The following is a 20,364-nucleotide window of genomic DNA, read 5'->3' on the forward strand; positions in this document are numbered from 1 at the left end:
ACACTCGTTTGGCTTCCTAACTCGTATTGGATTCGTTCAAAGCTGACGTTTTATTGTATTTCAAATGGAGATTTCGCTTCTACGCGCGAGGAAGCCAAAGATTGGGCGGGCTATATATCAATTTGGTCTGACTCGGTCTTTTACGTAGATTTTTACATGATCAAAGACATATAGGAAGCCGAAATTTCATTAATTTTTGGCTCCCTATACGTCTTTGAGCGTGTATAAACTATGTCAAAAACCGATAAAAAATTAGAAAAAAATAAGATCGGTATTTTAAGATGCGAGTATAAACTAGGTTTTCATTTGCGATTGCGCAAACAGTTTATCCGGAGCAAAACTGTGCTATTAAAATCAACTTACCATATCTATTTTTGACAAGTTAATTTTTGTTATATGTTGCAGCGCAACCAACTTTCAGTCGTTACAACTTATAAACTTCATAGATCATGCGTACACTATGTTCTCTTTGCTGATAGATTAGCACTGTTCGTAAGAATTTAAATAAGCTGGGTAGCGATTTTTATCGCAAAACTCTAAAACTGGCAGATTTCTGCGTGGTTGACATCTGTTGACGTGATACTCACTCATTGCGAAAACTATAAACTTTAAAGTTTTTACTAAGCATAGTGACAAAAGCAAAGAATAACCCAAAATTCAGACAACTGTAGTGTGAGAACGGGCAAGAACGAGTCCAAAAAGGATTTCATCAGTTCGTGATTCGTCTTCATTTTGTGACAACTATTTTACATTTAGAATTTTGCGCTTGATTTTGACTCTCTAGCATTTTTTCATCACCCGACTCACAAAATGGTGGAGACACTGGTGCCTTTTGGTCCGATTTTCTATATCTTATAAATTTGACCTCATCAGTCTACCTCCTGCCTTAATTTCTCCCCACTGACTCCTCCTTCTTCTCCCCCCCCCCCCTCAGTTGTACTGCTCTTTTTTACGATCCATCGTTAAGCAATATAGCACAAATATCACATTTGTGTCTCTGGCATTTGTTTTTTTTTTTTTCGGGGGTGAGAGATTATCTCGTCTTCGCCATTATTTCTTTCCGTGAAAAATTGATACGTAAGCACTTTATTATTATTCTTTGTGGCAATCTAACATTCTATACTGATACTCACCGTGAACACCCCCTCATTATTCAAAAGGGAGATTCGATGTTACTCATAATCCGAAACTAGGAGAAGATTTAAGGACAGATGCTATCCCTCAGGATGGACTGTCCGAAAACGATTTTTTTCAGTTGAACAGTTTCTCTCCATAGCGGAGACTACCAATATGGTATTAACTACGCTCGCTCATTGTTTTGTCAAATTTTTCATTCAGCCTAAAATTTCTTGCCGTATTTGTTGGGGTAAATACTTGACACCCAATTCAGGATTTTTTTTGATATCAGTGAACTAGCCATTTTATCAATATTGTAACGCTCGGTGTGGTTGCTGTTTAGCAATATGGTTTGAGTGTCTGGCATTCAAATTTTTAGTGTTTTTATTATTCCTATTCTTTCCTCTGCTCACATGTCTAATTATTTTTTGTACTTTTGGATTTTTTTTTGAAGTCTGAATTTCGAGAAATGTTTTTCGAATTGTTCTAAAAGTGAATTCATGGAAAATTATTGCCTCTGTTTTTGATGGAAGGGTTAAAATAACTCCATTTTAACAGCAAGCCTTCATAGTTTTTACTATACAAAAATATGGAGCTGTTTGATTTCCACCGACATTTTAAAATTTCTATTTTTTAAACTGTTTTAAACACTTGTATAAAGTTTGACTTACGGGAATCCATCCATGCAATCGCGCCTGACCAGACACCCTCTGGAACTTCCTTTTATGTTCCTCTGGCTGAAGAAAGAACTGCTCCGTGACCTCTGCCAAGTTTTGTACTTCATCAGCATTCAAGCCAGTGTTTTTGAGGAAAAAGAAGCCTGACGAATCTAAAGCGCCCAAAATCTCTTGGGCTTTCGATTTCATTTGGTTTTCTAAATCCTTAATATCAACTTCAGCTGTTTTTATCGAGAGACAGCTGAAATCGATGACTGGAATTGAGTGCATTTTGTTTGTTCCAAGGCCTGAATTCAGAATGAGCAGTCTGGTTCAAATTTTTTGTTATCTTGATCTTTTTAAACCGAGAGCTAAAACACCGTTTTTAGAGTTATAAACAAAACTGATAAACTGATCTGTCTTAATCTAGGACCAATTTTGGAACTAGTTGATAATTGAGTCTATAATTTATTATTCTTTTAGAATCATAGATTGTGAACAAATTCGTGAACAATTGTGATGTCTAGTTTCTGGAATACACTTCAAAAGCCACTTATTTGAGCTAATCACAGTTTTAAATCGAGTCACTATCGTAAATCGTGTCATTTGAGAGCTGATTGGCGGCACAAATTAGATTTCAAGAACGTTCTCTAAAACTTTTCTCAACCGCGTTCGAACTGCGAAACGCTTGAGTGCCATGAACAAAAAGGTATGGCCAGTTTGAATTCGCCTGCTGACAAAAGTTCAAACTTTATTTAAATGCTTTACAGACCGCCAAACATTTAAACATATTCAATCAAACCGAGATTAACTCAAAAAGACCAAAAAAACTAGTTCAAATTAAAAATTCAGTTTCGAAAATTAGAAATATTCTTCAAAAATTTCTTTAGAAAAGCACTTTTGTTAACCTTACAGTCAGAATGCTTTTTTTTTGATCAAGGCCTAAACTAGAGGATTGGAAGAAAATGACGGTATGAAAGGTATCGCGAACTTTCCTACTTTCAGACGCAAAAAAAGTGGCCATAGTCACCTAAAAAAGAGCAATGCTGCTCATAGAAAGAATAGTCTGAAATGTGGGGAATAATAAGAAAAAGGGCAGCTGAGAACAGGCTACTGTAGGCCTAATGCTGTTCCGCTGCGATTACGCAGGAACTAAAATTATATTATTATTATTATTTCCAGCAATTTTATTCGGAAATTTGTTGCTTAACGGTTTATTCGTCAGTCTTTCAAAAAAATTGTCCCCTGGACGAGATCGGATGTTAATCTTGCTAGACCATGTTAATTCGAAGATCAACAACCCAATTTAAATATTTTTTTTGAAGTATTTGAGGAAACGTTGGAGTAATATAGTCGGATTTTGCATACTTTTACATATTAATTTGATGTAAATTTGATGTCTAATAATGTTAACAAAAATGTTGAAATGAATGTTTACATTTTGTTTGTTCAATGTTTATTTTTCCATAGTGGAAACAACAACCAGAAATCTGGGAACGGAAACATGAGTCAACAAAAAGAGAAAGAAAGTGTTGTGATGAAAAATGAAAAAAGGTAGCAGAAAATGAAGAACAGGTTCATTGAACCCTTAGATTAATAAAATGGGAGCTTTTTAGCGCTTTTCTGACGCTTTTTATGTTTTTGTATATTTGATTTAATGTCAACAGAGTTTTCTCGTGCGAAAAGATAGGTTTCTAGGCTCGATATTTTTAAAGGTTTTTTGGCTTCCTTCGGATGTGCTTTAAATGTCAATCTTGTGAGATCTTGCAATTAGATCTTACAAGCTAATGGAAATCTTTTTTAAATATATTTTCAAGATTTTGCAGGAAAAAAATTCTGATTGCAACTCATGTCAAAACTCAACAATCTTTCTGAACTAAACAATTTTTCCCTTTAATGATGTCCTTAAAAAACAAAAACACGCACTCTTTCAGCAGAAAAACTGGGGGTTGGTGTATTGCTATATGTTTTAAAACATATCTCAAGTCTAATCATCTGTTAAAAGAGCACGTCTAAGTTTCACGTTGTTGGACAAAAGAGTCAAGTTTTTGTTGCAATTTTGGCGTTTTTTTGAATCATCTTGAAAGTTGCAATAACATTGGCAACATGCTGAAAGGGCACAAAGGGGGCATCAAGGGTTTTCGGAGGCATCAATTGATTGAAGTCTTTTGTCATCTTCTTTGAAATTGGCTCTGAAACTGTTGGCTGAAATGTTGTCAATATGGTCAGTACATCAATTTGTGGGAAAGGGGTAACTCACGTTGCCTAAAACCGGAGCGAGAAAAATCAAAAAAAAAACTACGGAGAAAAAACGCGTGCGAGACCAGAAATGGGGCAAACGAACGTGCCGTAAGCCGTTTTTACCTTTACGACTCAAGTTTCTCCATCTCGTCCTGGCGTTGTCTCTATGACTCTTCCCAATGGCCGAATGCCTCTGGGTGTTTGGTCTTTCAACACGCAAACAATGTCGTCCACTTTGAGCGGTCGATCGTTGCTGTTTGACCATTTTGACCGTCGACTAAAGGTTGGCAGATAATCTTTCACCAAGCGTCGCCATATATGGTTCATCAGCTTCTGTGTGTTCTTCCATGTTTTCAAGTTCGCAGGTTGCTGGTCTCCAAATTGTCCTGGTGGCAAGCTATTGAAGGGACGCTGGATAAGAAAGTGGTTTGGAGTCAAAGGTTCCTCGTTGTCAGGCTGCTCAGCAACGTTAGTCGGTGGTCTGGAGTTGAGGATTGATTCTGTTTCCACCATGATTGTTAGGAAAGTGTCAAAAGAGAGTCTTCTGGATCCTAGAACGAGGACGAGCGTCTTTTTGGCGCTCTGGATCAAACGCTCCCAGACACCGCCAAAATGAGGGCCGTATGGGGGATTGAATTTCCACGTTGTATTGGCTACTGCTAAAGCCTTGTAGATTCTGTCATTGTCCAAGGCTTAAACAGTTTTCTTCAGTTCTTCAGAAGCGCCAATGAAAGTTTTCTCGTTGTCGCTGTAGAGAAGTTGGGGCTGACATTGACGACTGCAAAATCTTCTGAAGGCATTGAGAAACGTATCTGTGTTTAAGTCTGGACACGTTTCTAAGTGAAATGCACGCGTCACCATGCATGTAAATATCAGACCATAATGTTTTTCTATGATGCCTTTAGAATCTTCGATGTAGAAGGGTCCAAAGAAATCTACACCAGAATTAGCAAAAGGGAACTGTGTTTTTGCTATTGGAAAACGAAAACTAGGTAATGGTGCCAAAATTGGTTGAATGTTTTTCGTGTCAAAGCGTCGACATAAGAAGAAATGAAATCGTACGCTTGCTAACTCTTTCCGAAGGTTAATCACATGGTAACGTTGTTGAATGAACGCTTTTGTTGGTTCTGTGGACTGGTGAATACATTTTTGGTCTTTCAACACCCACCAAACAATTTCGTCCACTTTGAGCGGTCGATTGTTGCTGTTTGACCATTTTGACCGTCGGCTAACGATTGGCAGATATTCTTTCACCAAGCGTCGCCATATATGGTTCATCAGCTTCTGCGTGTTCTTCCATGTTTTCAAGTTCGCAGGTTGCTGGTCTCCAAATTGTCCTGGTGGCAAGCTATTGAAGGGACGCTGGATAAGAAAGTGGTTTGGAGTCAAAAGTTCCTCGTTGTCAGGCTGCTCAGCAACGTTAGTCGGTGGTCTGGAGTTGAGGATTGATTCTGTTTCCAACATGATTGTTAGGAAAGTGTCAAAAGAGAGTCTTTTGGATCCTAGAATGAGGAGGAGCGTCTTTTTGGCGCTCTGGATCAAACGCTCCTAGACACCGTCAAAATGAGGGCCGTATGGGGGACTGAATTTCCACGTTGTATTGGCTACTGCTAAAGCTTTGTAGATTCTGTCATTGTCCAAGGCTTTAACAGTTTTCTTCAGTTCTTCAGAAGCGCCAACGAAAATTTCCCCGTTGTCGCTGTAGAGAAGTTGGGGCTGGCATTGACGACTGCAAAATCTTCTGAAGGCATTGAGAAACGTATCTGTGTTTAAGTCTGGACACGTTTCTAAGTGAAATGCACGCGTCACCATGCATGTAAATATCAGACCATAATGTTTTTCTATGATGCCTTTAGAATCTTTGATGTAGAAGGGTCCAAAGAAATCTACACCAGAATTAGCAAAAGGGAACTGTGTTTTTGCTATTGGAAAACGAAAACTAGGTAATGGTGCCAAAATTGGTTGAATGTTTTTCGTGTCAAAGCGTCGACATAAGAAACAATGAAATCGTACGCTTGCTTACGCTTTCCGAAGGTCAATCACATGCTAACGTTGTTGAATGAACGCTTTTGTTGGTTCTGTGAACTGGTGAATACATATTTGATGGGAATGTTCCAGGTACAAACGAACAATTTTGTCCTTGGCGTGCAAAATCATTGGACGTTTTTCCAAATCCAGTTGTGTTGGTGCATACTGCAAATGACCACAAGATCTGAGTAATCCGTTCTCATCCAACAGCTGATTTAGGCATCGTATTTTGCAATTGGAATCTAGTTTCATTCCACGTTGTAAGGAATTAACGGTCGAATGGAAAAACCTGTCCTGAGATAATTTCAGGAGACAATTTTTTGATAATTGAATGTCTTCAGTTGTGTATTGTTGATTGTTCGTTTGCATTTTCTTTGCACGATGAATTAGGTTGAAAACTGTTGCAACTTTCAGAAAAAGTTTGTTCCATGTTGAAAATTTACTCGGATTGACTATAGGTTGAACTGTCTTGGGACTTCTCGTGACTGGCGCACAGGTTGCGCGTGGTTTGTTTATCTCATTCCAGGTCGACTCGTTTTCGCAAAGAAGTTGGGGTGGATCTAACCATTTCTGCTGAATTTCGTTTGTCTCAAGACCGCGAGTTCCGTGATCGGCGGGATTGAGATAAGTTGAGATGTGATGACATTGCTGGGGCAAAAAATTTTAATGAATTTCTTGCAATCTGTCTGAAACAAAAACGTTTTGCTTCTTATTTGAGGCTATCCAGTCCAAAACTCCTTGACAGTCGGACCAGAGAGAAATTTGGTCAATTGTCATTGTCATTTCACTTTGGATCAGTTGTAGAAGGCGCACTCCTATAACAGCTGCTTCTAGTTCCATTTTTGGCACGCTCATTTGCTTAATGGGAGCGACTCGGCATTTTCCCATGAGAAAACACCTTTGTGGTGGAGTGGCTTGACTATTAGTTGTGCGGAGGTAAGCAACGGCTGCCAGAGCTGCCATTGAGGCATCCACAATTATATGAAATTGGCTGCTTGTGGTTTTACTGAAATTGTGAACAGTTCTTGGTATTCGGATTTCGGGCGTGGCAAAGTAGCTGTTTAGGATTTTCTGGAGGGCATTGTGTAGTTCTTGTGGTATCAAATCATCCCATTTTCTTCCAAGTTTTCATATCTGCAGCAAAACCATTTTTATTCTAATTGTCAGAGGAGACAACAGACCGAAGGGATCGAAGTTTGAAGATACCAAACTGAATATTTTTCTTTGTGTGTACAATGTTGCATCTTTAGGAAATTGTTGTAGGGGAAACATGACAAAATTGTCAGTTGTTATGTTCCATTTTCGACCAAGGACTCTTATGATCTCTTTTGTTTCGTCTTTGTCGTCGGAAGAGATTTCAGCGAGTACATCTGGTTCGTTTGAAACAAATTTTGTCAACCTGAAGCCACCATTTTTCAGGCATCTTGTTGCTTGTGATATGACTTCTTTGGCTTCTGAAATTGTTGGCAGGAACTGGATGTAGACATCCATATAAAAGTGTTGTTTAATTGCATTCAAGGCGGCTGGAAATTTACTTTTGTTGTTTTCTGCACATTTATTGAGCACATAAATTGCGCAAAATGGTGAACATGTTGCGCCAAAGATTAATCTAGTGAATTGGATTTGTCGAATGGAGTTGTCTATCATCCAACTGAAACGAAGAGCAGAGTGGTCTTCTTGTCTCACGGCATTCTGCATAAACATTCCTTCGATGTCTGACAAAACAGCAACCGGGTGTTCTCTGAATCTCGACAGCACTCCAACTAAGTTATTTAGCAAATCAGGACCAGTTAGAAGATATGAGTTCAATGATTCACCGCGGAATTTTGATGCTGCGTTGGCAACTCTTCTCTCTTTTCCGGTTTTGTTTGGATTAGTGACTGGATGATGAGGTAAGTACCATATTGACTCTGGGGGTGGTGCTTGCATTTCAACTGGCTTGACAAAATTTTTATCCAAGTCTCCTTGGAGTGTCTGGTTGTACTTCTGATTGAGACCGGGATCTTTTTGTAGGCGTTTTTGTAGACTTTTTAGTTGACTGACTGCTGAGAAAGAGTTATTCTGGAGTTTTTTTTACAGGTTTCCAAGGAAGGCCAATCTGATATCTTTCACCGTTGTGACAGATTGAGTTTTCCGTTGTTTGCACTGCTAATTGGTCTAGTGAGCTGTCTCATTCTGTTCGGGTAATGTACCTTCAGCTTCTATTTTCTAGAATCTTTTGACCAAATCGTCCAATGGTTCTTCTTCAATGTCTTTCCGGCAGACATGGTAAATGAATGGTTGGCGAGGGGGCTTGTTTGCGTTCATTGTTTTAGGAGATAGCTCTTACTCTCCAGCGAGAGTCCAACCAAGCTTTGTTTTTACGCCGAATGGACGCTTTTTGCTACATTGGATTACGTCGACTGCATATGTGAAGGCAAACGTATTGACACCAAGAAGGGCGCCTATTGCATCGTTGGCTATGTCAGGGAAATAAATGTGACTAATTTCCTTGAAGGTGTCGCATAATTGATTGAGTTCAAGAACGTTAGTGGGTGATACATTGAGACATGGCGTGCTATAGGCTCTTGCAATGCTGAAGTGTTGATTGATTTTGTCATAAGGTGTTACTGTCACTGTTTCAATAATTTTGGACAGTGGCATTTCATGTTCAGTTTTTAGGTACTGCGGAGTTGTTGATGCTTGTGCTTCGCAGGGAAGCTCAAGAAAGCTAGTAACTTTATCCAGCAGGAAGGTGAACTGGCTTCCGGGGTCAATCAAGGCGTAGGTATCAAACACTTTACTTCCGTTTACAAATGAAACTGGTGTTATTTGTAGTTGTTCAAACCATTCAGGAGGAGGAATTGCATTTCGGTTGATACTGAAGTTTTGGGTCGGGTTCAAAGCATTCAAACGGGCGCGTTGAATTTTTTTGGTGCTGTGATTGTCTTTTACCAGAAAACGATTGACCGTATCTTGTCTGCTGGCTCTTTTTTTGTACTGCTGACAGTGTCAGTACTTTTGTTTTAATTTTGTTGTTGAAAGGGTGGCGGTGTTTGGGGGCTTGCTGGATTTTGTGTTGACTGATTGGGATTGCTTGTTGAGAAGGCAGCGGTGGGCCGCTTAACTTGTTTCGACGGATCATGCAAAGTTGTTTGGTGAAATCTTTTACATGTTTGTGGACGGACATGACTACTTAAAATGTTTGTTGCTTAAACAGTTCGAGCAAAGATTGTTCTTGCTCACAATGTCATACCTTTGGTCTGGCGCACATTTCTGGTATTCAGGGCATGTTGCGAGTATGTGACTTCCTTTGCATTTCTCGCAAGACTTGTTTGACTGATCAGCATCTTTACGCGGAGGAAAGGGTGTTTGACCATGCTGGTTTGCAGGGCGACTTGAGTGCAATGAATTCGGTTTCCAATTGTTTTGTGAATTTTTAGAAAATGGAATCATAGCATTGCTGTTCCTATTATCATTGTTGTTGTTAATTCTGCTAATGCTATTACTGTTTTGACCGAAAGTGTTCCAATTATTAAACGGCTTATGAACATTTTCTCTGTTGATTTTGTCGTATACTTGGGCCTGTACTTCAAGCCAATTCTGAAAATCAGAGACGGTTGGTTGATATCCAATTGATGTTATTGTATACTCTGTCCATTTTATCAGAATATTATGTGGAATTTTTTTTTGCCTTTTTTATCAATGTTGAACTTTGCAAGTCGGCTTTGAAGCCTAAACATTCAAAAGCTTGCTCACTAATCGTTTGAGAAAAGAAGCAAAAAATACGAAACTCTGTTTGTTGTAGTCATTGTTCGGACGCCAGGCTTCCAGTTGATTGATGAAAGCATTCACAACAATGCTGGGATCTCCAAAGTGATCCATGAGCTCTTTCAAAGCAATCGCGTAGTAAGCTGGGTCACACGAGTAGGCTTGAATTTTTCTTTGGCTTTTCCTATGACCGAGTTCTGTAAGTATGTTATACGGTGTGTATCCGTAAGGCTAGTATTTTTGTGACCTAGGTTGAAAAAATTGTTTATCCACTCATGGTATTTAAGTGGGTTACCATTGAAATTTGATACTGTTACTGGTGGAAGTTTAAAGGAATTTTTGTTTGTGGTTTGTAAATTAAATTATTTTCAAACGGGATTGTTTCTGTTTGTATTTCAGTTCTTGGCTGAAAATAGTTGCTTTCCAGAAAAAGACCAATTTGGAAATTGTTTCGAATTTCCCGAAATGTTTGGTTGGTTAATTGGTTGAGTAAAGGGGGGAAGAATCGCTGTTTGGTAGTTTGTAAAGGGATTTTCCGGAGTAAGCGGACAATTAGGTGGCTGAGATGATGTACAGCAAACAAGGTTGGTACCTTGGTTGTTGAGTGTTGTATTGGAGGGGAAAACAATTCCTTCGTTTGGTTCTTCCGTTCAATTTCCATTGCTAAAATGAACTCCAGTTGGGTAAAATGGGTTCTGAAATTGTTGGGAAACGTTTGTTTGCGCTACTGTTGGTAACGACATTGCTGACGCCAATTTTCCGCTGTTCTGGTTTTCACTTATTGGAACACCTGAAAATTGAGTGTTTGAAACAGTTTGAACAGTTGCACTTTGATTGTTGTCAAAATGTAGGGGATTGTGCGTGTTCTCATTTGTCACTCTATTTGTTCCCTTTTCTGAATGAATTTGACGCTGAAGCATTTGCTCATTCAAATTGCATGTACTTGATGTTTGGTATGTATTGGTTTTGTTAACTGAGCAGTTATGTTGAATTGAGTTGTGTAAATCTAATGCAAGACATGCTTTGATCTTCTCTTTTGTTATTTAAGGGAACAGAAGACTTTTCTTTTGGTCTAACTATGGCATTTCCTGGTTGATTCATTGGCATTTCGCGCAATGTGATCAACTTTAAACTACAGAACTGGTTTAATTCTCCAATTGATGAATGAATTAATTCCGGCTGGTCATCAATAGATTCAACAGGAAATAAGACTGCAGTTTGATTCATTGGAATGGAGGGTTGTTGAATTGGAGCAAACTGGTTGAAAGTGTTCTCTTGCTCTCTGAGAACAACGTTGTGACCTGGGGATTGAGGGTTACTCAAAACAAATCTGTCATGAATGTTTGCTCTGGATAATAGGGTTGATGCTGGTGTTGGGGCTGCTAACAACGACATTGATTAATTTATGTGTTCAACCGTCGTAAAATTTTTTTACTGATTCTTCAGTCAATTCTCTAGTATCCTGCGCAAATTGTCTGTCGCTCTGAAGGAATTTGGAGAAAAAGTTGGGAAACCGGTGTCAATCGATGCCACTCGAGCTGTCTTTTTGTGGACTGTGAGACGCAGCTGATGTCATCGCGCACTCGAGTTGATGATTGACTCAATTGACCATCATCGTCAAGACTGTTGACTTCTAGTTCCAATTTTTCTAGACAAGAGATCAAGTTCGATTGACGTTTCATGACTGAGTTTATGCTACTGGAGCTTACTTTTTCCATCATGATGCTGTCAAGGTTTGTCTTCAGCTCTTCAAAGCTCTCCTTGATTTTGTTGATCGGAAGCTTTTTCTCTGTGCAACGGATGTCTGTAAGAGATCAAGCTAATTTTTCATATTGAGCTCAGCCATTTCCAACTTGTTCAATGCGTATTGCAACTTCTGGCTGTTTTCTTTTGTCATCTTGGTGAACCGGCTGTAGTCAACTCGTAATGGTTCTATCGTATGTAAAGTAAAGGTAAAAATGGCTCAAAATTTACTGAGCGACGACTTTTTTGGTAAATTAAAAAACCTCTTAAGTTTATGTAGGCTAATCAGCCTAGCTCATTTCGTTCAAAAGTAGCGACGCAACTTTTCACAAAAACAGGAATTCTAAACGTGTTTTTTTTTGGTGCTAAATCTAGCTAAAAATTTAAAAATTTGCTTAAAAAAACGGAAAACTAAGCATTCGCGCGTGTGTACCGTTGATTTGTTGAAGAGGACCAAATAAATGCTTTCAATTTTTTTACATATATGACTTCGCAACGATTCTATTGTAAGTTTTAGTTCTCCTTTTATCACAATCAAGTCACCAGAAAAATTTTACTGAAGTGTTTTCTTTTTTTTTGTGTGTGTGGAGTTTTAGGAACAAATAAAACCTCAAACCAAACAAACTAAATCGATATTGATACCTCTTCAAAATAGGTTAAATTTTTTTAGAATTTAAAATGCGGTGCGACCAGGCAACGTGAGCTAGAGACAAGCAGAGAAAACTGGTTGCTTAAAAGCTGGGTCTACTTTGAATCTCTTTTTCAAGAAATTCTGTTTTGCAATTCTTATGAAGTTAAGGACAACTGCTACCATTAAACTGCTTGTATTTGTTTCTGCACATTATTTGCAACCTATGAACTGCTCATCTTTACTTTGGTGACTACTGCGACCCAATGGAAACACACTCCTCTTCAGTTGGTGACTACTGAGACCAAAGGGGGAAAAGGGACTTCTTTCGGCAACTTCTGAGACCGCGGACTAAAAAGAAGAGACGTTTGAGTTTTCCAACTTAAAGGGATTATATGCGTAAATGAATTTGAGTGGGGAATTGTTCGAGAGCTTTTGAGTTACTTCTTTTTGAGAAAAAAGGAAAATAGATCTTATCTTCTCTTTTTATTTCTCTTGAGAAGGTATTTTCAGTGTATACTACTCAATTAACTAGATCCGCGGCTCTTAGTATGCAAAATGAAAACCAAAATAAGTGTAAATGTCGGGTTTCTTTAAGAAAGCATACTGCCCCTTTAACTAGGCTCGCGGCTAGTAGTATGCAATTAGGATCAAAGAAAACACAAACCTCTTTGTAGGTTTTTTGTCAGAAGCTTTTCAGTAATTTTCTGCCCGTTTTTTTCTGGCTAAATAGTTTTTCAGCTTGTTTTGTAATGAACTGCTGAGGTATATAAAATAGCTCTTTTTTTGAAAATTGATTGATTTTTTCTTTAATAAGAAAAAAAACGTTAGAAAAAACGTTTTTTGATTTCTATATAACAGAGAAACAATTTTGCCACTTTTCTGTTGCTTCTTTGCAGTTTTGCAAGGGGATGAAATATATTTTCAGATTTTCAAACAAACAAAAGAAGCTATTTCGAACACTTTCTTGTTATCTTCTGAAAATTTCCAATAAACATTAGAAAAATGTTTTTTGAGTTTTTTAAGTAAAAGAAGCAAATTTGCTAATTTCAAGTTGCCTCTTTATAATTTTGTATATTCAATCAACTGATTTTGAAGCTTGTTTTCCAACAAAACCAGGGGGGCTAATCAATGGATTTCAGTGGAACTATTAAATGTTTTTTTCAAAACGTTAGGAAAACGTTTTTTGAATTTTTTGATTCAAAGAAGCAATTTTTGTCAAAATTGAGTTGCTTCTTTACAAAATTGCGAAATCGATAAACTGATTTTGAAGCTTTTTTTCCAACAAACCCAGGGGGACTAATCAATGGGTTTTTTGGATTTATTAAAAGGTTTTCCCTATAACGTTATAAAAACTTTTTTTGTTTTTTTGTAGTCAAGGAAGCAAATTTTGTCGTCAAAAGTGAGTTGCTTCTTTACAAAATTGCAAAATCGATAAATTGATTTTGAAGCTTCTCTTCCAACGAACTCAGGGGGGCTAATCAATGGGTTTTTGGATTTAATAAAAAGTTTTCATTAAAACGTTAGAAAAACGTTTTTGATTTTTGACGCTCAAAAAAGCTTTTTTGCGACTTTCTCATTTTTTGAGCAAAAATTTTACATAAGGTGTTCAACCAAAATAAAGTTGATTTTAAGTCCAACTGAAGTTTTCTATTCAAATAAAAATTTTACTTTCATGAAGATTTTTTGTGACAAATTGAGAAAATAGTTTTTGAGTTTTTCCGATGCAAAATACGCTATATCGTTTTTTCGGGCAATTTGTGTTTTTGTTTTCGTTTTTTCGTTAATTGCTGACTTGTAGTTGCTCACGGCTATTTCTTTCATAAACCTTCTACCAAAAGCTCATTGAGGGACAATTTCTTTGTGTTTGAGATTTTTTGTCGCAAAAAAATCACGATTTTTTTGGATACGTCTAACCGGGGAAAGGACTTCTAAGGTGACGTCTGGAACCTCGGGCGATCATCTCTTGGTGACGTCTGTAACCAAAAAAATGTCATGCCTTCTTGGTCGGGTGACGTCTGAAAACCCTTGAAAAAAAACTCTTCGTCTTTGGTTGGCTCAAGTGCAATAAGAAACTCTTCCTCTGTCGTAGTCTTGGATATTAGTCTTGGGGTGTGCTCATGCCCCCTCTTTGTTTAAAAAAAAAATTAAATTTAATTCAGAAGGTTTTATGTCCTTATTATCAAGGCGGATGGTCGCCAAAATTATTTTTTAAAACATATCTCTAGTCTAATCATTTGTTAAAAGAGCACGTCTAAGTTTCACGTTGTTGGACAAAAGAGTCAAGTTTTTGTTGCAATTTTGGCGGTTTTTTGAATCATCTTGAGAGTTGCAATAACATTGGCAACACTATAGAAGAGAAGGCAACAAAATATCAATCCTCATACCCTTTTCGCCCAATTGCTTTTTTCCTCCAAATAAGTCACTACATCAGTGCTCAAGGCTGTAACGGTTCGCCAAGGCCGCTTGAATTTTGTCACTTGTACAAAAAATATTGAATGATATTTTTCAAGAAATCAAACTATTTCACAGATTATAATTTTAGAAGAGTAGTTGTACAGTTTCCATAATATTATTATTCACAATTTTCAATAACTGTGAACAATAATGAATGATTTCCGAAGTAAAAGAAAACAGAAAGAACTGCATTTTTTATGAGTTTCTCACATTATTTTAGCTTTTGTCGTTTGTTTTCTCTAAAAAATCAATAATAATCGTTTTCCTTTTTTCACATAATAATAGGTTTTTAAGCTAACTGCACAAGGTTTATTTAGCACAGTTTTACAGGTGAAGAACATTATAAAGAGCAGTTTATGTTGAAAAATCTCTAGTTGTGGATATCGTGGTCTCAACAAGCGAAATAGCAAAAAATATGATTTTCTGAAAGTTTTGATAGAAAATTTTGTAATCATTCTGAAAAATTGTCCCCCAGTCTATATTTTGAGAGACATATGTAGTTCTGCGGTCATCAAAGCATTTAGTTTCTAATCTTTTTTAGGGCTAAAATGTCTCAAAAAGAGAAAAAAAGTTACAACGGAAAGATTGTCACCGTCCTTTTCTGGGCGTATCCAGCTGTTTTGGGATCTTTGTATGACTACTAAAAAACATACAATCATGATTGTTTGACTAAGATTTGTTTCAGTGTTCATTCCGAAAAATTAACGTTCGAGGCCTATTCGTATGCAAATTCAAATTTTATTTTCTAGGAGGTATAGTTGTTGACTAAAGCCAGCAAAATTCTTAAATTTCAAGTTTGTAATAAAAGTTCCTTTTCAAAAGAACATGTTAACATCAGAACCTAACATACGCATCACTGCGTGATCAAACTGTCTTTGCCTGACCTCATTACATTTAGATCTCATCATATAATGCACAAATTTAAGTGAACAATCAAGTTTGAACGTCTGACGACAAAATTAAGTTTCACTCGTCTTAATTCTTTCGCCTTCGAGCGAAATTGTTATCTTAGCCAAATTGTTTGTTTTGTGAGCAAATCTTACATAGATGCTTCAAACTAAGTTAACTCAACTATCTTTACTATCGTAATTGGTCAACATAACCAGCCGGGTTATAATCCACACATCTAACAACTAACTTATTATAATTAGTTATTAATAAGCACAGCAGCTTAAGTTGGGCGATTTCAGAATGGGCAAAGGATCGGATGAGCAGGAGCAATCTGGATTTGCGGGCAAATTAGCCCAATTTAGACTGTTTTTATGGAATAAAGAGACGAAGGAGGTTGCAGGGAGGACAGCTAGGAGTTGGAGTAAGTATGCCAATAAACTCCACTAGCGCGTAACTAACTAGTTGAGCAGGAGTTGTACCGCACTAAGTAAACCAAAGGTAAATTCACCTTAACGGAGTTCAGATAAACCCACGTTAGGGTAAAGTTAAGGAGAACGTTACCTTAACTTTACATTGAATTGAGTTAAGGTAAAAGTTAACTTTTACGTTATCGTAAATTTGCCTTAGCTGCTACTTTTGTAACGTATCGAGTAAAAAAATACACCTTTTAGTCAAATTTCGGGCCTTATTTGTTAATTTTCTTGGAACAAAGACAGATCTGATAGTAAAGGTTCCAAAGAAAAGCAAACAAATCATCGTCTTGAGTCGTCACCAAACAAAAAAAAATGGTTCAAGAACAGTTTTCGATATCTAACCACTGCATAATTTCATTTCATTATAGAAACGACTAAATAGATTCAAAGATGCACGCGCTTAGATATCAGAGCACATTTGGTTAAATCACTGCAGACCTCCATTACTTTAAAGTCCAACTTTTGTCTTCCTACCTCAAAAAAATGTTTTAAGGGGTATCGTCCTCATTGTGCAAGAAATCCCCCAAAAATTTTTCAGCAGAAAATTCAAGTTTTTTTTTAAAATTGTGTCAGCTAATCTCCCTTCTGGAGAAATATAATTTCAGTAGTTATTTGGCTCGCTTGCAATAAAATAATTTTGTTTATGCAAAAATATTGCGCTGGATAGTTTTTACGAAAGAGTTCTTTTTGATAACAAAAGGGAGTAAAATCAAATCTAATCATTAGGAGCCATTCCAATTCATTAAAAAATTGTCTTATTTTATCAACGTGAACCGAATTATTGAGATTTGTCCATTTTGGAATTAATTTTGCCAGTTATCTAACTAATCTCACATTGGTAGCAGTATAAAGGGTTTCACGAAATGAAGAAAAAATTGGAAAAGATGGTTTTCTTTTAGGCAGGAACTCTCACGCGACTGATTTTTCTGTTATCAATTGTAACGGCAAAGACATGGAAAATTTTACACAATCGAATTCGTTCCAGTGCTTTCAAATCTTTTCGGATATCACCTTTCTCAGTTAAATTTTGTGAACTGTGTTTTTCGCTAAACTGTAGATTATCGTTGCTTTACTTGGTGCTCAATAAGTCCCAAAAAGCAATCTTCCAGTTTTGCTGTTTATCAATTTGTTTTGCTAAGACTACAAAATCATTCAAATTGAAACAATCAAATTTTGCCTGAGTTTTGGTTATTAACCCAAATTACAAACCAAAATTTTAATTTATCTCGAAGTACCGTCTCCCTTTCAAATGCAATATTAACTACCCAGTTTAACTAAATAACAAATTTGCGGAAACGCAAAAAAATTAAAAATTGATTTTTTTTGTTTGCTTTAATGACTCAATTGCAGTCTTTACTTGGTCTCAATAACAACAATGTGGAACCTAGGCTAGGCTTTGTTAAAGCCAGGAAGTGAAACAAGCTCTCTGTTTTGCACAAAGTTTCTCTTACATAAGAACTTTGTCCCTCCAAAAAAAATTCGAGAATATCAAAATTAATTCTCTTCACAACAAATCGATATCACTTAAGCAATACCATATCTAAGATGATTAACAGAATCAAGACACGATTACATGTATTTCAATTCGCATGGAATAACGCTTCACTGCGCACTTTATGTCAGTTTAATAGGACAAAATTTATGAGTGTGAAATAGTGGTTGAAATTTTGAAAGCTTCAACTGATTTTTGATAGTTTTTTCAGCTCCTTTTATGCTGCTATCTACGTGGTGTTTCTTGTTAAAAACCAACGTTGATTGGTGGTAGATAGGGAGTTCGACAGACTGTACAGTTCTCCGAAACGTTATTTTTACATTGTAAACTAGATGTCGTGGGATATTTGTTAACCACATAGAGTTTTTGTCAAACATTTCTTATAATTAACAGGTTGATTTGCGAAAAAAAGCAAAGAATCTGAAGAAAGCAAAACTGAAGAAAGCATTTTATTCAAATTTTTTATAGCTGGTAAGGAAGGCTGTTTTGCTGATATCGAAGTTGTTTGAGATTGATTCTTAGTGTTAATTCACATATGATACTTATAATTGATATAAACTCCTAATGTTGACAAAAGATATCAAATAAAATTGGCTTCGATATAATGTAGCATGAAATTTTCTTTGTCATGCTCTTCTAAGATCACTGCTTGATTTTCCTTTAGTATGATCTACTTGTTTGTGAAGCGCAGTCGCCAAATCAATTCTTTCGCTCAAGCACCATAGAAGAAAAGGTTGTTTTATTTGATTCTCGGTTTATAGTGCAACACGTTTTCTGAAAAATTACTGTTGAGTGGAAGACGGAAACCATATTGGTAAAATAAATCACAGGAAGTGCATTTTTTTCAAATAATAGGCAACATTTAATTGAACATAACCGACTAACGTCGAGCGAATTGCTCTCAAACGACTGGCGATTGGTTGCCTTCGTCAGTAGCTAATCACGGTTTAGTGAGGCTGGCTTTAATTTGATTCGACTACGCAACTTTCAGTTTTCTAGCCTTGTTAGTATATAAAACAAATAAAAACTGATATTTCAAAAATTTGCAAAAACTTTTAATAAAACATCTTCAAGATTTCGCAGTAAAAATGTTCAAAATTTTGTTTTGTCTCTGGGGTTTAGCCAAGTAACACATCTGCCTAACCTGCAATGATTTGTCGGCCAAAAATGATCTTTGAACTAGGAAAAAGGCAGCAATATTAAAAAAATTTGACAGCAGTCCGAAATTTTAAGTCGCAATTTGAATGCAGTGTCGCGAGTAATGCAGAGAACTTAGCATACCTAAGAACAGGGCAAACTAATTTTATTGACTTTAACAAATTCTGGAGAAGATCTTACTGAAGAGGATGATAAAATTTTTGTGTAAAATATAATTGCTAGCGAATAATCATTTTGGATATAGATCTAAAAAGTCATTTGGGCATGCAGTTGCCAACATAACGGAGTATATTCGAGTCGTAACAAATCAACAGGGCCAGCTAGTTTTATTGACTTAAGCAAAGCTTTCGATACAATAGATTATGAAATCTGGTTACTAAATCCAGACAGATATTTTTTCAGAGTTCCAATGTTAGAGCTATTAAGAGTTATTTAACCATGCGCACCCAGTTTTTAGGTGCAGGATGCAAAAAGTGACAGAAAAGCAAATAGACTGTGGCGTAAATCAAGGCTCTGTTCTGGGACCTTTTTGGTCATTTTGTATATCAGTGATCTACCAGCGGTTTGTAATGATAGCACATTGGTAATGTTCACAGTTGATACTATTGTTGTTAATGCCAGCAATGAAAATATTTCGCCTCTACAAATGGATACTGAAAAATTTTCCAACTGGTTTATTACTAACAAACAAACAATTATTTATGATGAATGAGAAGCTATAATAATTGGCAAAACCAAAAAAAGTAAAACTCAAGGATAATGCTCTAGAATACAAAAAATTTTTGTGAATTTTTAAGAATCTACTTTGATAAGAACTTAACATTCCGTGATCATGTTAACTTTGGTGTTAAGAATTTTAACAAAATTTGCGGACTAATGTATCGGTACGACATTTTTATCCAAGACAGTGTCTCTTAATGTTTTATAACTCTTTTGCCAAATCGATCATAACTTATGGTCTATTAGTCTATAGAAACACAAGCAAAAAAAATTACGAAAAATTGTTAAGGTCCAACAAAAAATCCTTCGAGCTTTTTTTTCAGGAAAAAATATGAGTCCATAGGTTTTACACTAACTGATAACAAGATACATGCTGTTTATGAAGTTTACGTGATTGATCTTGTTAAAGAACTTTTCAAACAAAAAAAGTCCGAATCTCCGTTACAGTAAATTATTCCGTAAAGTCTAGCAATCACAATTTCCCCCACCAATGTCAAAAACTATAAAAAAAGTCATCTGTTAATTTGCTGAAGAAGACATATAATTGGCTAAAATAACTGAATTTATTTCCCGTAAATATTCAGAATTTAGGTTTTCAGCAAGTGAAAGCACATATACCATAAATAAGTGAGCTTTACATTAATATAATAGCAATGTTTTTACCCTGTATTACTAATTTTTAATACATTTCAGCAAGATGATATCAATTTTATTTTGGGTTTGTTACTTTCTTGCTTATATGGCCACTGACTTGAAGAGCAATAATGCTCATTTTGTGTCCGAATTGGATTGTAATTGGAAATGATTTTTTGAAATGCTGTCCCATACTCTCAAATTGAATTAACTATTAGTACTTCTATTCCTATCAATATTTTTTAGTGAAATATGTAAATAACCGTTAGGACAAACGAATGAACAGCTACCACAAACAAAATGAACAGCTAGCAAACGGTCGCTTTTTTTCACTGCTTTACGTAATAAAATTTCAGCTGCATTATTAGCTATACGCTG

At 36.4% G+C, this 20,364-nt stretch overlaps 2 protein-coding genes across 3 annotated transcripts in view; one reads left to right on the plus strand and one right to left on the minus strand.

The window, feature by feature from the left end:
* Positions 1 to 20,364, minus strand: part of LOC142351527 (uncharacterized) — a 60,829-nt gene that overhangs the window by 13,730 nt on the left and 26,735 nt on the right. Inside the window, exon 2 of the mRNA XM_075403598.1 lies at positions 1,788 to 2,080. Within this exon, the coding sequence (XP_075259713.1) occupies positions 1,788 to 2,063 (276 nt within the window). The 5' untranslated portion in view covers positions 2,064 to 2,080. The remainder of the gene's footprint in view (positions 1 to 1,787; positions 2,081 to 20,364) is intronic.
* The window catches only part of LOC142351528 (sodium/potassium-transporting ATPase subunit beta-3-like), a 37,912-nt gene continuing 33,117 nt past the window's right edge, over positions 15,570 to 20,364 (plus strand). Inside the window, exon 1 of one of the 2 annotated variants that reach the window (XM_075403599.1) lies at positions 15,570 to 15,931. In XM_075403599.1, coding sequence (XP_075259714.1) covers positions 15,811 to 15,931 — 121 coding nt within the window. In that variant the 5' untranslated portion in view covers positions 15,570 to 15,810. The remainder of the gene's footprint in view (positions 15,932 to 20,364) is intronic. The other variant, XM_075403600.1, reaches the window with a different exon arrangement.

The sequence above is a fragment of the Convolutriloba macropyga genome, chromosome 13 (assembly GCF_964194025.1).
Source record: "Convolutriloba macropyga chromosome 13, txConMacr16.3, whole genome shotgun sequence".
In the NCBI taxonomy this organism is placed as follows: domain Eukaryota; kingdom Metazoa; phylum Xenacoelomorpha; order Acoela; family Convolutidae; genus Convolutriloba; species Convolutriloba macropyga.